Below are 15131 nucleotides of genomic sequence, written 5' to 3' on the forward strand. Positions count from 1 at the left end.
AGATTCTGGATTCTCTATAGACTGTCTACTTAGCCTCTCCCCTACTTTCTTTTCTTAATTAGATTATGTTGAATAATAATAATGATAATAGCTAAAATTTGTATAGTCCTTACTATGAGCCAGGTACTGTACTAAATGGTTTACAATCACGATGACATTTGATCTTTACAGCAACCATGGAGATAGGTGCTATTATCCTCATTTTATATATGAGGAAACTGAGACAAACATTGGTTAAGTCTAGAGTCACATAGCTAGTAAGTGTCTAAGGATGGATTTGAACTCAGGTCTTCCTGACTCCAGGTCCAATGCTCTATTTTTTTTGCCACCTAGCATTTGTATTGATTTGTATTTATATTGTATTGAATACCATTATTTTTTTTTGGGGGGGGGGGGGAGGGATGGGGTAGGGCAGAAACAAGCATTTAAGTGCCCACTATGTGTCAGGGTACTGTGTTAGTGTTTACAAATATCTCATTTGATGAGAACTATTATCAATATCATTTTATAATAATTAGTTATGGGACAAACCAAAGAAAGAGACCAATACAGAACTCTGGTGATTGATTATTGCCGAGTGACTCAAGTACAAACACTGATCCCTGCAGCACTTGAGCAATGAGGTGGAATTTCACGAATACAGGGGTCCAAGTTCCAAGTGGGCTGAGAGAACAGGAACAGGAGCAATTACCCTCACTATTTGACACTAATGCAGTGCACAGGTTTGAGGAGTGGCTGACATTCTCCTGGTTATATATTTCTAAAATGTGACTGGCTCCATAGAGCAATTCCCATAGACTGTCATCCGGGGTTGCAGGTGCCAAGTATTGTGTCAAGGTAGTTTCAAACTCAGTTTTTCTGGGAAGAGGAGGGGAGGGAGGGAGGGAGAGAGAGAGAGAGAGAGAGAGAGAGAGAGAGAGAGAGAGAGAGAGCACAGACTCACAAAAGTATATATGGGAGGGGTCAAATTGAAGAGAAAAAGTATGGAATCTTGAGTGGAAGGTGGGGGGAGGTGTTATGGCAACTGGGGATGCTGGCAGGCAGTGACGCCTCTTGAAAAAGGTGGGTGGACTTTGATAAGCTGCTGTAAGAAGGGTGTGCCACTGGCAACTCTCCATGTGCAACTGAAAATCAGGTTTTCCTTTATAGCACACAAGTTGTGTTATAGACTGTGGACTCTTGCTTGTCCTATACTTAAATATTCTGACAGTGATTTCCAACTTTTTTTCCATTTCTTTGCAACAAACAATTCCATTTGATATAGATTTATTCATTTTAATTAGATTGAAAGAAATATGACTTAGGACTGAGAAATTGAATAAAGGACATTATCAAGGACACATATGAATGGGAAAGGTCATGGGTTAATCACAAATTGAGGGTGGAGTATAACAGATGGATAGCCTCAAGATTGTACTGGTATCCCCAAAGAATTAAAAGAACCAGAGGAATGCGCCTCTGGTGCCTTGAGTGAATCCTCTTTGAAAGATTTATGCAAAAACATGTACAAGAATTATGCAGAAGGAGGTGGTATGGGTAGGCTGCTGTTGGTACTGGTAGGGTATGTAATGTCAACTTCTAGAGAGTAGGAATTGTTTCATTCTTGGTATCCTTAGGCCCTAACACACTGCCTGGCAAGAGGCTTAATAAATGTTTGTTGATTGTTTGGGAGTGCTTGTAAAAGCATAGATTCATTAAGTATTGAATAAACATTAATTTTACTTGATTTATTTAATTTTTATTTTAAATAATTTTAAAAAATAGTTTACAGAATTTTTGCAATATCTCCATGAGAAAGAAGGGAGCTACCAAACTAGCACTTGGAATCACTATGCTTAAAGAAAAAAGGTCAACAGAAACTATTCCTTCCATCTTAAAAAAAAAAAAAAGTTGCTTTTTCCCATTTTAGAATGGAACTATGGAAATGATTCCACTGAACTCTACCATTATCAGGACACATTTGGAGTACTGTTTTCAGTTCTGAGCATCACTTTTATGAATGTCAGTGATAAGTTGGAGTGCTTTTACAGTACTGAAACCAGGATGGTAAAAAGCCTTGAGATCATGATCACTGATTGAAGAAACAGCTTAGAAAAGGCTTTGGGGTAGAAACAGAAACAAAAACTGCCTTCAAGTATTTATTTTTTTTCTGGCGGGCAATTGTGGTTAAGTGACTTGCCCAAAGTCACAGGGCTAGTAAGTGTGTCAAGTATCTGAGGCTGCATTTGAACTCAGGTCCTCCTGACTCCAGGGGCAGTGCTCTATTCACTGTGCCATCGAGCTGCCCCAGTATTCAAGTATTTGAAGGGCTATGAAGCAAAACAGGAAACAGATTTGTTCTTCTTGGTCCTAGATGGTAGAACTAAGAAGATTAGAACACTCTGGTGGTATTGGCTTGGTATTAGTAAAGACTGTTCTGAAGTTACAGCTATCCTGAAGTGGAAGAGGCTGCCTCTGAAGGCAGTGAATTCTCCCACACAGATCGATATTCAAGACTACTTGGGAGAGGTATTCTTGCTCAGTTTAGATTTGGATTAGATGGCTTTTGAGGTCTTTTCTAACTCTGAAATTCTGTGATTATTTTTCTGGAAAGGAAAGGGAACATTGTCAATTGATTGTGTTCTAGGATAAGTGGGGGATTATTTACACTTCAATAGGGGCAGGCTTTGCAGAAAATATGTGGCCAGAGGCCTAGGTAGAAGTCTTTCCAGGCTTATGGTCAGTGGGTTGAGGGAAGGTGTGGAAGGTGTGGCACAAGTGGGAGAAAGAGAAGTCAAAAAAGAAAAAAAAAATGAGGTCTCTGGGAGGAGGGAGTAAAAGGGAGCTAAAGGGAAGATAAGAAAATTGATGCAGGAAGTAGCAATTTGGTAGGAAAGCTTAAAACTGTGATGAATTATTTGAATTTATGTTCATTCATCAATTTGGAGATGATAGATATAGTTAGACCAGTGGAAAGAAAAACATGATTTTTTGCATTGGAGAAATGACTGCAGTTGTTTAAAGTATGATGAAAGGGAATGAGATTTAACAGTGTTGATGATGAGGAAAGGAGAAGTCTGAAAAGTCTCAATGGAAGACATCGGATATGGCTATGACTGAACAGTTTATGTTTTGTCCTTTTGTTATTTTGAGTCTCAGTCTCTTTTCTCTCAATCTTTACCAGCTGAAAGTCTGGTGCTAGATTTTTGTAGCCCTCAAGTGTGTATGAATCCCATCACATTTCAGCATTTTGGCTATCCTTCTCTGGACCTTTTCAATATCACTAATGTTTGGATGTTCAGGAAATGAACACCCAAAAGTTTACCCTTTCAGAACGTTGTAATGTAGTAAAAGCATTCATCTTTTCTTTGGATACCTAAAGCCACTTGGAATGAACCTAGGTCTCCCTCCTACTGCTCCTTTAATATTTCCATTCCTGTGCCAAATCCTAAATCATCCCAGATTTAGTATACAGGCCTACCACGTGCTAGGAAAAAAAGAAATATCAGAGAACCAACTACTTTTATTTCATCTGAACTACTGAGAAAGTTCCTGGATGTCCCTTGCTGACTAGAATTAGAAGAAATTTTAAACAAGTTACATTCATTGTTCCTAAAACAGATTTTTATTGAACTCCAGTGCTTGGTGGGTTCATGACTGATATGTGGTTGGTTTTTATGTTTACACTCATGCCAAGTTTCATTGATGCTTTTTAACATCATTGAAACTTTTGTGGAAGGGAGAATATGTGTGAAATGTTTTGGAACATTTGGTCATGGAAGGCAGTAACCCAGGCTCCACTACTGTAGTCCTCTACATAATTTCCTGGCCATTATTTCCAAAGGGTGTGGGGCTTGTATTATATCCCCTCCCCTCCCATCCCATCCTGCTCCCTTTTATCTTCCTCTATTAGAATATAAGCTCCTTGAGAGTACAGACTGGCTTGCTTGACTATTTTATTTCTGGCTTTTAGCACAGTGCCTAGCACATAGTAAACACTTAATAGATGTTCTATTTTTAGTTTGTAGGAAACAAGTAGATCCTCACATCCACATTTCTTTTGACAGATGATGAAAATGACTTGCCCAAAGAAGCTCATTTAATGGGAAGGTCAGAACTCAGATGAATGTACTTTGCCTTACTGGCTCTGGTTTGCTGTGCTCACTTCAAGTAATTTCTTTAGGGTCCTTATCTTTCCAGGGTAATGCATGCAAAATCAAAAATTACTTATTGAGCACCTATCATAATATGTGCTTAAGACATTGCATTAGGGACTGTTGTTGATACATAGATGAAAAAGATATGGGCTGTGTCCTCAAGGTATTTATAGCATGCTTCTCAGATTAGTAGGACTGAAACAAATCTCTCAAAAAGATTTAGTAGGTGTCACCTCTTTACCTACTTTTTTGTTGTTGTTCAGTCATGTTTGACTTCTTGTGACCCTATTTGGGGTTTTCTTGGCATATACCAGAGTGGTTTGCCATTATATTTCTCCAGCTCTTTTTACAGATGAGGAAAGCAGGGCAGAGTTAAGTGACTTGCCCAAGGTCACACGGCTAGTAAGTGTCTGAGGTCAGATTTGAACTCAGAAAGAGGATTCTTCCTGACTCCAAGCCCAGTACTATATTCACTATGTCCACCTAGTTGCCCCTCGCCTACTTTTAGTGAGATGTTATGATATGAACTCTCTCCTTTCCTTCTCAAGATTTCTTTATAGCTTTACTAATGCTTTCCTCCTATTTGTTGTTCGGTTATTCAATTGTGTCCAACTCTTTATGACCCATGGACCATGGCACGCCAGGCCCTTCTATTCTCCACTATCTTCTCAGAGTCTGTCCAAATTCATGTTCATTGTACCCATGGTACTACCTATCCATTTCATCCTCTGTTATCCCTTTTCCTTTGGCCTTCAATCTTTCCCGACATCAGAGTCTTTTCCAATGTGTCCCATCTTTTCCTTATGTGGCCAAAGTATTTAATCTTCAGCTTCAGTATTTGATTTTCCAGGGACTAGCTTGAAACAATTTAAGTATTGAGTGATGTGACCTTCTTGCTGAGCAAGGGGGCTCTCAAAAGTCTTCTCTAGCACCATAATTCTAAAATGTCAGTTCTTTGGTGTTCAGTTTTCCTTATAGTCCTACTCTCAAAGCCATACATTGCTACTGGAAAAAAAATATATAGCTTTGACTATACAGACCTCTTATCTCAGAAGAAATATCCCCTTCACCTAGGCTTTTCTTCCCATCCATACTGAACTCCTCCAAGACCTTGCCCTAAGAGTTCTACTTCTCTACTCAAAAACAAACAAAATTCCTTCCTTTGAACTGACTTCCCACCCGAACCCCTACCCCTCAAGCTGTATGTAGTTCTAATCCTAATCCCTTTCTAATTTGGGTATTTTGGCACTTTTATTTTTTCACACTTTTAGTAGCCTGACTCTTCCTTTACCACTAATTTATTTGTTTAATCCCTTATAATTGATCTTTTGACTCCATTATCCTACAAAAACAAAAGGTTCCCTTAGTTTAGCTAATCCCATGTTAAAAGATTCTTTTCTCATTCCTTATTCTTTTTTGATTTCTCCTAGACTAAGTAGTCCCACTATGTACTTTTCTTTGAAGAGCCTTTTTCTGCTCCCTAGGTTTCTGTGACCACGATCCCCCTTCTTCTCTTTAACTTCTTTTTCTGTCTCTGTTGCTGGCTCCTTTTTTTCCTCTTGTTACCCCTAAAATGCAGATTCTTCCCCCCCCCATCCAGGTTCTGAACTTGGTCTTGTCTTGGGCCTTTCATTTCTTCCCATGACTTGGGCCAGTATGACTATTTGGATGATTCCCAGATCTCTTTTATCAGTCCCAAGTTCATCCTGCAACTTCAATTTTAACATGCCCTAAACCAAAATTATTTCCCCTTTTTTCTCTCCACCATCTTATCTGCCCTCCCCTAAAAATAAGAGTTATGAATTATTCCTTTTTAGAGGCAGTAGCAGTAAAGGAAACAGATATGGCTGCTGGATTTGCAGTTAAGAAGAAAGACCTATGTTCAAATCCCACCTCCGTCTTTTAGTAGCTGCTTGATCCTAGACTAGCCACTTAACCTGTCAAAGCCTCGTTTTCCTTCTCTCTAAAATGAATGTTAGCTGTGATAGCTTCAAGTCCCTTCCACCTCTGTATGATCCTATGGAGTTGGACCCTTTAGCCTCCTAGGCCCCTTCTGGTTCTAAATGTCTGGTGATGTTTCTATTCATACTACTACTATTCCCTCAATTACCCAAGTTATGACCCTCATCTTGGATTCTTGTTTTTCTGCCCCAACCGTCAATCCTTCCAAACACATTTCATTTCCATTCCCATTAAATTAGTCCATGCCATTTTACCTCTTTCACGAACTGCTGAAGTAGTCTTCTAAATGTTCTCAGGACTTACCTCTCTCCTATCAATCCATACTGTACATCAATGCCATATTCATGTTAAAAGCATAGATGTGCTGATTCCATGCCCTACTTAGAAACTTTCAGTGGCTCTCCACTGTCTTAATAAAGTCAACTGGCTTTGCCTTAGAATACAAGACCCTTCACTACTTAGTCCCAAGGGACCTTTCCAATCTTTCCCCCTTACGACTCCCCTGTACAGAGCCCAAGTTTCAGCCAAACTAGACTTCTTGGAACTCCCCAAAGAACTGTTTTGCTTTTTCACTTTCACAATTCATGAAGCTTTTTCACCTGGAATGCCTTCCTATATATCCCATCTCATCAAAATTCTACTTTATTGAATAAATAAGAGAAATTATTAGAGATGAAATAAGATAGATTTGATTATATGGAAAGGAAGTTTTTTCAAAAAGCAATATATTCAAAATAAAAATGAAAGAAAAAATGAGAAAAATCTTTGTCATAAAATACTAAAATCAGACTTTTCTGATAAGAATAAAATGTTCAAAATCAGTAAGAAATTGACTCACATTTATAAAAAGCAACATTCTTTCTCCAATAAAGAGGCAATCAAGGGACATGAATAGGCATTTATCAAAAGAAGCATGGTCAATAACAACCAAAAAATTCAAACTGCCTAATATGAGAAAGCAAAATAAAATAATTCTGAGATATACCATCAGACAGTCAAGTTTAATCCAACAAGCAGCTGTTAAGTAAGTGCCTACCCATGAACCTGGCAAAGGAATAGGGGCAGAGAGCTTGTCTTTGTGCTTTCACTGATAGAGGGAACTCTTGGATGCCAAAGTTCCCTCTACCAACTCAGGTCAACACCTCTGAAACTTAACACTCTTAAAGAATTGCCCAAAGCACTGAGAAGTTAAGTGACTTTCCCAGGCAGGATCACACAGCCAGCCTGTGTCAGAGGTGGAAACTGGCCTCCTTTATCCACTGATACTACACTGTCTCTCAAGTAGGCCCATTGGCAAAGATGTTTTTAAAATGCTAAAAGTCAATGTTGGCATTGGTGAGATGAGATAAAATAGGTGGAGTTGGGAATTGCACAATCCCTTGGAAAATAGTATATCAGTGTGCATTCAGAGCTCCTGAACTAACTGTTCATGCCCTTTGGTTCACTGACCTCACCTGCTAGGACTAAACCCTAAGGATGTTGTTGAAAGGAGAAAAAAAAGGCCACTTGTATGACATTATTAATAGTACCATTATTCACAATAGCAAAAACAAACAAGCCACTAGCCTAGCAATTTGGGGATAGCTAAAAAAAATGGTGGAATATGACTATAATGGAATATTAATGTGCCATAAGGAATAAGGGAAGACAGAAAATGAGGCAGATATGGAAGAATATTCAGAATAATATGTGTGTTTGTGTGTGTATACATACTGATGTAAACTTTGTGAGACAAACAAAAAGATAAAATCTGGAGGAAAAAAACCCCACCACACAGAAAAGCTCAGAAGGAGACAGAGAAACACGATATTTTTGTTAGAGGGAAAAGATTTTTTAAAATTATTGCAGATAATTTGGAGTTTATGGTTTACATACAGTCATTGCGGCTGCAAAAAAAAGTTTCCTTCAAGTCATGATCCTCTATGCATTTAGATAAGATCTGTCAGATAGTAAGCATGGCTCATACCCTACTAAATTCAACCAACATTATACACCTACAATGTGAACAGCATTTTCCTAAGCACTGGAATTATGAAAGTAGGTAACACACAGAACCAGGAACAAGGAGTTTGCAACTAAATAAATTAATATTTATTTAATTGAAAAAAGAAACCAGATCTGACTAAGACCGAAGGGTTTGTGTCCCCTCAAGAGTTTGCAGAATTCAGAGATGACTGAAGCTCAGTGAGAGAGAAGGTGCTTTGTTTGAAGCTAATAAGTATTGGTAATAAGCCCAGCATGATGGAAACACTGAAGGCATGGTTCCAGACCCTAGTGTCTGAAGGAGCAATATTGGCCTGGTCTGGTTTCAGTTACCATCTCTTGGCCTGTCTCTAAGCCTGTCTTTCTTGAAGAGTTGGGGGTGGTTATGTTAGAAAAGGATTTCATGGGTGCTTGGCAACAGTGGCAAGCTGGTGCTGAATTGCCCACCATCTTGGCAGTGTCATAGCTGGTCATCACCCTATCTGCTTTCATGACAACAGCTTGCCCTGCCTTTGTGGGCCATGGCAACACCTAGTTGAGGGATGAGAGTGGCAGGGATCTTTTTATACACCAGCTTGTCGTCTGGCAATGGCAACCCCTAGTTAAATAGGACCTTTCCAGTGTGGGTAGAACCTGCCAGAGCTTGTGCTCCCCTGGCACAGCTTTCAGAAACCTGCGCAATCTGATTTCTACAGCCCTGCCTAGACGACAATCAGAAGAGAGAATCTAGATATAGCTTCAGTGCCCAACTAGAGAATTTACACTTGACAAGAGCATATGGCACCAAACATATAGGTCTGTTGGGGGGAATTTCTTCTAAGTGAATTTCACCTAGCTTGCTTTAAAAAAAAATTTTACTTATTCATTTATTCATTTATTTATTTTTGCGGTGGATGGCATGCTGTGAGGGGGAAAAATCTAGTTGTAGTTCATTTTGCTAAATGACCCTACTTAGCAGCCTCCTGCTGGCACTGGATACAGCAGGAGTCTATCACCGGCTTGGAAAATGCATTGCAGGAAATAGACAATTGCCATTTGTAGTTTTAAAAGAAGATGAATTGAATGTTCTCTAGCCCTAGTTTAGACCTGGCCTTAAGGTGGGATGTGGTTTACACCACAGATGTGTTAAATCTCCTTACCTAGAAGGATTTGGTTTTTCAGAGTCAAGCACCTTGCTAGAAATCCAGACTCTGCTGTAACTCCAAGTAATAGGGAGGATGCACTTTCTTTAATTGTGTTAAAGAATTATAGGTGTAAATTTATAATAGTGTCTAATACTGTTTAACTCTGAATCTGCTTTGAAAACCAATCCCTTAAGAAATAACTTTGTGCCTATACTGGAGGACTCCAAATTTGAAAAGTCAAATTTAAATATGTTAATTATTTTCTGTGAAGAGAATAGGGTAGATAGGGAAGAAATTTGGGGGAAATTATATTCTGAGAAACCTAGCTTGTGAGGGTTCTTTTTTTGTTTTAATAACAATTCAGGGAATAATAATACTTTTTGTTTTCATAATATTTGCAGTATTTACCTCAGGGTTGTAGCTAGAATAACATAGGATCATGTGTATCAAGTAATAAAACATATATAGGAGAGGGAGATCTCAAAAGTTTTAGTGTTGTAAGTTTCCACACACCCTGTGTAGAGCTGTTAAAGGTTTTGCAGAATGCTTTACATATACTATCTCAATGAAGTCCTATGTAAATAGAAGGTCTGTTCTATTCCAATCGCGAGGTAAAATTCAGGAGGCATTTAACCTGTATGGCTACACCACACGTGGACCGGATGTGAGATGCGTGTGCTTGAAGGGTGGGTTTCTAGGAATTCCTCCGGGATCCCAGTGGAACTGTGTCGGGCGACAGCTGAAAGGACATCGGGATGTCGCGAAGAAAGACGCCTTGGACCTCCTGTGCCCATCACCGCCCCGCGCTTCCGTAAACATCTGGGTTGTGGGTGACTGCCCGGATTTAAGACGGTCCAGCCCCAGCCGCCGAGATTCCCGCGCCGCCATCCCCGGGCTAGAGATTGTCGCCCCGGGGAGGAGCCTCGCCCAGGGCCCGCCCGCCGCCCCAGGTGCAAGGGTCCCCTCGGCTCACGTTATCTCGGGCCAGCAGCTGCAGCCGCGGCAGCCGCAACCCGGAATGCACTAAATAGTGAATGAGCGCAGGTCTCCCCCTTACCTGGCGGGGTCTCTTACCAAACCCCTCCCCAGGCCAAAGGAACCAGGGAGGGCTCTCCTTTTCATGTGATAGTAATCGGAGACTTTTCCGTTACATGAGGCTCCCAACAAAAGATTGTAATTCCACCAGCTTTGTTTAGGAAGGTACCAACCGCGAGGCTCGCCTCCCCCCTCGGGGCGGGCTCCGCCAGGCCCCCTCCGGTAGCGCCCCTCGCGCTCCATCTCCGCGGCGCGATCGCCCGTGAGGAGCCCCCCTCTCCATCCTCCGGCGGCTCCCGCTTACGGGAAGGGCGGCCCAAGGTGCCGTTTCACCCCGCCTTCTCGTTCCCTTCTCCCCCGCACCCCGGCCTTGTGGTACGGCCTTCGTTTCCTCTACAATGCTTTATGCTAATCAAGTGACATCACCACTAAATACACAGTGAGTGGCTACTGATTAAATTACAAACCCGCAGCCGCTGCAGAAAGGTTGGAGGAGGAGGAGGGAGGTGTGCTCCTGCTGCCCCTGGAAGCTTTGGAGGGGAGTGGTGAATGGGAGCAGCATGCTTGGCTTTTTTTTCCCCTCCTACTTAACATTTCTTTAAAAAGTAGGATTTGGTGCCCGGTGGACTTTTTTTTTTTAACTCCTCTTTTTGGGTCGGTCATATAAAAAAAATTTTTCAGCTTTAGGCTGGGTACCCCAAGGAAGAGGAACAAGGAGGAAGCTGCCCGTCCAAGTGGGAAATCCGCCCTGGACTCAGCCGGATTCCGCCGCAGCCCCCCTGTTAAATCGCCTCGACGCGCTTGCCGGGCTCTTGAGAAGGAAGCCTTATCTGCGGGAGGTTCAGTTTAAGCCAGTCTTCCAGGGGCAACAGGAGCCCACCAGCTCGCGAGGAAGCTGCTCTTGTGGTGGTGGTGGTGTTGGATGGATGTTGGAGGGGGCAGGAGTGGGATTTTCCTGCTGCTGTCCGTCGGGGGGTTACACTGGGCATAATGGAATTACAAAGAACGTCCAGTATCTCAGGGCCGTTGTCTCCTGGGTATACGAGTCAGGTGCCTTACAATTACAATCAGCTAGAAGGAAGGTTCAAACAACTCCAAGGTAAGCCCCCCTCCCCACCCACTTTCCTGAAAGCTTTGTCTTGATGTGATGCTATGTTAGGGCGGAGTGTTCTGGATGCTTTATTTATGCCATATGGTATATGATCCTAATGAAGACCCAAGGCAGAAACTGCTTGGCAGGCCCATCTAATTGCCACTAGTTGGCAGGGCTCTTCCTTTACTGTATTTATTTTTTTTTTTCAAACTTAACTCTTCTGCCCTTTTTCTTTTAGAGTAGTCAAATGCTTGATTAAGGTCTTTCCTTTTCTTTCTCTGGTGTCCCGATGGCTCTTCTTATTGGCAGGTATCAGCCCTCTGGCCAGTTTCACATTCACACCCCCCTCCCCCCATGCAAATACTCTATTGGTATGCAGCGGTCTGATAGCTAGCATCCAAACAAACGTATCCTTTCTCTCCCACCCCCACTCTAGCCTCTGTGTGAAACAGTAAAGGTGTTAAGAGGGCCCTCTCAGACCCAGTGGTTTAGAACAATAGCAAAGGGGAGGAGGGAGTGGTCTTTTTGTTCCTAAGGCTTCTTTAAATTACAGTTTTGACTTGGTGCTTAATCTTGGAATTTTAACTCTTTTGATGTATTGTGTGTGGGGAGAGGGATTGGGATTGGAGAAGGTGAGGAACACAATTTATCCTGCAGCCCTTCCTGTCAATTTTGCCTGATAAACAATTTTTTATGATAGCCACTTGTTTTCAATTGCATTAATATAGAGTGGATTTCTAGACATCATCATGATATCTGGAGAATAACATTGGTAATTGTATTTTCAACTTTCAGCAGAGGATGTTTCCCAGGTCTACATATATAGGTGTCTGTATATGGGTTTAAGTTGACTTAAAAGCCTCGACTCTAGTGCCAGTCAAAGTTGTTATTGAATGGCTTGGAACATGGTTTTTGCTCTGGGTATACCAAACTTAATATTCCCTTGACTTCTAAACTGAAATAACTAAGGCAATATTGTAAGGTTTATAACATGAAAAAATGAATTTATAACTGGGAACAGAACATCTCTGGAATCAGTAAATGGGCCCAGAATGGATCAAATGCTATGAAAAATTAGTCTAAGTCGATTGTGTATGTTTCTTATTTTAACTCTTCTCATTGCCACAAATGTGGTTCCTGTAAGAAGGAAGGAAGAAGCTCTGCTCTAAGAATGTTATTCTGGGGGGTTTGGGAAGAGGAGGAAGAGGGAAGGAATATTTCATTCATAGGTTTATTTATCTTACGAAATAGCTGACAGTAATGACATAGCTGGAAAAGGAGAGAGAAAATGACAAACTTAAACATTTGTTTGAGTATACAACATTCTTTGGCCAATTTACCAAAAAGGAAGTTTTGAGATAGATCTGTTGGGGGAAAAGTACATGTCTTCTTCATTCTGATTAAGATCCCAGAATTCATAGTTATTTTAAGAAAGCAAGTTGAATGAGCCATCCTGGATGGTTGTGGTTTGCTCGTTACCTTTTGGATTTAGGGGAAGGGCCTCTGTAACTTTAACCTTCAGAAAGTGGTTTCACCCCCTTAAGAAGTTACCCCTTCTCCATCCCCCCCCCTTTCATCCACATCCTTTAGTTTGCCTTTTTTTCCCCCTATGCCTTGGAAGAGCAAAGAAATGTGTGTCTCTGGGGCAGTGTGGGGAGTCAGTAATGCTAGGTTGGAAAATTAATTAAACAGTAGTTTCCTATTTCCCTCTTAAGCCCTCCCCTGTAGTAGCCTTAACGTTTACAAAAAAAAAAAAAAGTAAAAATAGGGAAAATATTGGAAAGTTTTGAGTATAGCTTTACCTCTGTCCACCCATAACAAAAAGCTGTTTATTCTTAATGGGGGATAGGGGATAGTTTGATGGGTGGGGCCTAAGCACAGGAAACATCTTCAATTGTCTAAGATATTCTTACTGTGTTAGATTGAGATTTAATAAATACAAGCTGAGACTCTCTTTGGATTCAAGTGAAAACCCCATTTCAGGTTTGGTTGCACTTTACTCTTGCATTTTGAAGGTGACCTTTGTCCCCTAATTTAGCACCAGATAAGCCTCATTTCTAAATATTGTGGTTTCTCTATCCTAGGAGTAGCACAAGTTTACTGCTGGTGTTTTTTAGAGCAGAAAGTAACTCCTTGTGGTATTGAGAAAAGATGTTTTTTATGGGTCAATTACTCTTTAAGTATTGGGAAACATTAGAGACCAGTTGAACAATACTGGACAATAGATCTTTGAAGCTCTTTGTTTTGATATTTGCAATTTCTAAAAAAAAGTTTTCAAGCCCTTGCTCACTAGGGAGTCTTTATGTGCTGACATACTTGGGGATGGTAAACCTTCTCTTCTGAGCCCCTCAAAAACTGACAGTTGGTTTCATATACTACTGAGTATCAACTTCCCTTTTTTGCATTTTATTCTTGGTTGTAGGGTTCTAGTACAGCTTCAGTAAAAAAAAAACAAACTAGGCCATGTCTTTCCAAAACTTTTGGCCCTTTTATCTTTAACTTGTTTGATGTTTAAATTGAATTGAAAGAAACCTTTCTGAAAGTGTGCTCAAGCAGTGAGGATACCATTTTGCTTGAGGATAACATTATGAAATAAAACTTTGTCCCTGCCTTTTAAGGACTTTACATAATGGGCATAGTAGGGACAACTAACTGGTTTTGGGAATAGACAAGTAAAATTATGTTTGTAATAATTGTGGTATAAGGCAGAATGGAGAGGTTCAAACAAACTACCATGAGTAATTTGAGGAAGGGAGAGGCTGCTTGGGCCACACGGAAGGCCCTCAATAGGAGGGATCACTTAAGTTGACCTTTGAAGGAGATAGTCCATTCCTCTTTTCCAGGTATGGGGGTAGACAACTTAAAAGTCATAGTTAGAGATGGAAGAAGACTGGCCTAAAATATGAGACAGGAGTGATAAATGTTCTGTGTGCCAGCCACTGCTAGGTGCTGGGGATGTGGAAGGGAAAATAAAAATAAGCTACTATAGTCCCTGCCCTCAAGGAGACTACATTCTGCTGGAAGGAAGCAACTGGTACACAGATGAATAAATGCAAACCTGTGTACCTAAATAGTAGCAAGATTTTCAGGAATTTAAATTATGTACTGGAAAAAAGTCTTGGCACACTGTAGTGGACCTCCAACTACTTACATTGCTAGCTCCCTGACTGTGGGAAAGCCACTGAAAGTCCCTGGATATGAGTTTGTTTCCTTATAAAATGTCCAGTAGAAAAATTGGGGATGAGGAATGGGAAGGGGTATAGGGAAAAGTAGGCAGTAGAATATCACCAAAAATGACCCATACTAAATACATGACAGGAAACACAGTGGATAGAATGCCAGGCCGGGACTTAGGAAGACCTGAGCTATTTGGCCTCACACCAGCTATGAGGCCTTGGGCAAGGCACTTAACCCTGTTTGCTTCAGTTTCCTCATCTGTAAAGTGAGCTGGAGAAGGTAATGGCAAACCGCTGCAGTATCTTTCCCAAGAAAACTCTGAATGGGGTCACAAAGAGCTGGATAAACTGAAACAACTGAAAAACAAATATAAGTGACACAAAAGATATACTCAGGCAAATATGGGGGGGGAGGGGATAAGCATTTACAGAGTACCTATTACAGCAGTTCACTAATTTTATCTCCTTTGACCTCCACAAGGACCTTGGGAGGTAGGTTGTGGTATTAGCTCCTTTTTAAAGTTGAGGAAAAGTGACTTGCCCAGGGTCACATAGGGAGGAAGTACCTGACTTGAGATTTGAACTCTGGTGTTATTGACTCTAGGCCCAGCCCCACCTCTTA

The 15131-nt window shown here is 41.0% G+C and overlaps 1 protein-coding gene across 5 annotated transcripts in view; it reads left to right on the forward strand.

Moving 5' to 3' along the window:
- The window catches only part of SPTBN1 (spectrin beta, non-erythrocytic 1), a 316708-nt gene that overhangs the window by 149594 nt on the left and 151983 nt on the right, over positions 1-15131 (forward strand). The window contains exon 1 of one of the 5 annotated variants that reach the window (XM_069071717.1): positions 11089-11339. The exons of the other annotated variants lie outside the window; for them this stretch is intronic. Within the exon in view, the coding sequence (XP_068927818.1) occupies positions 11231-11339 (109 nt within the window). The 5' untranslated portion in view covers positions 11089-11230. Of the gene's footprint in view, positions 1-11088; positions 11340-15131 lie in introns of those variants that run through there. 5 annotated transcript variants of the gene reach the window in all.

This window comes from Petaurus breviceps, unplaced genomic scaffold, assembly GCF_028583685.1.
Source record: "Petaurus breviceps papuanus isolate PSGF00001 unplaced genomic scaffold, PetGlider_PUasm1.0 90842, whole genome shotgun sequence".
NCBI classification, from domain to species: domain Eukaryota; kingdom Metazoa; phylum Chordata; class Mammalia; order Diprotodontia; family Petauridae; genus Petaurus; species Petaurus breviceps.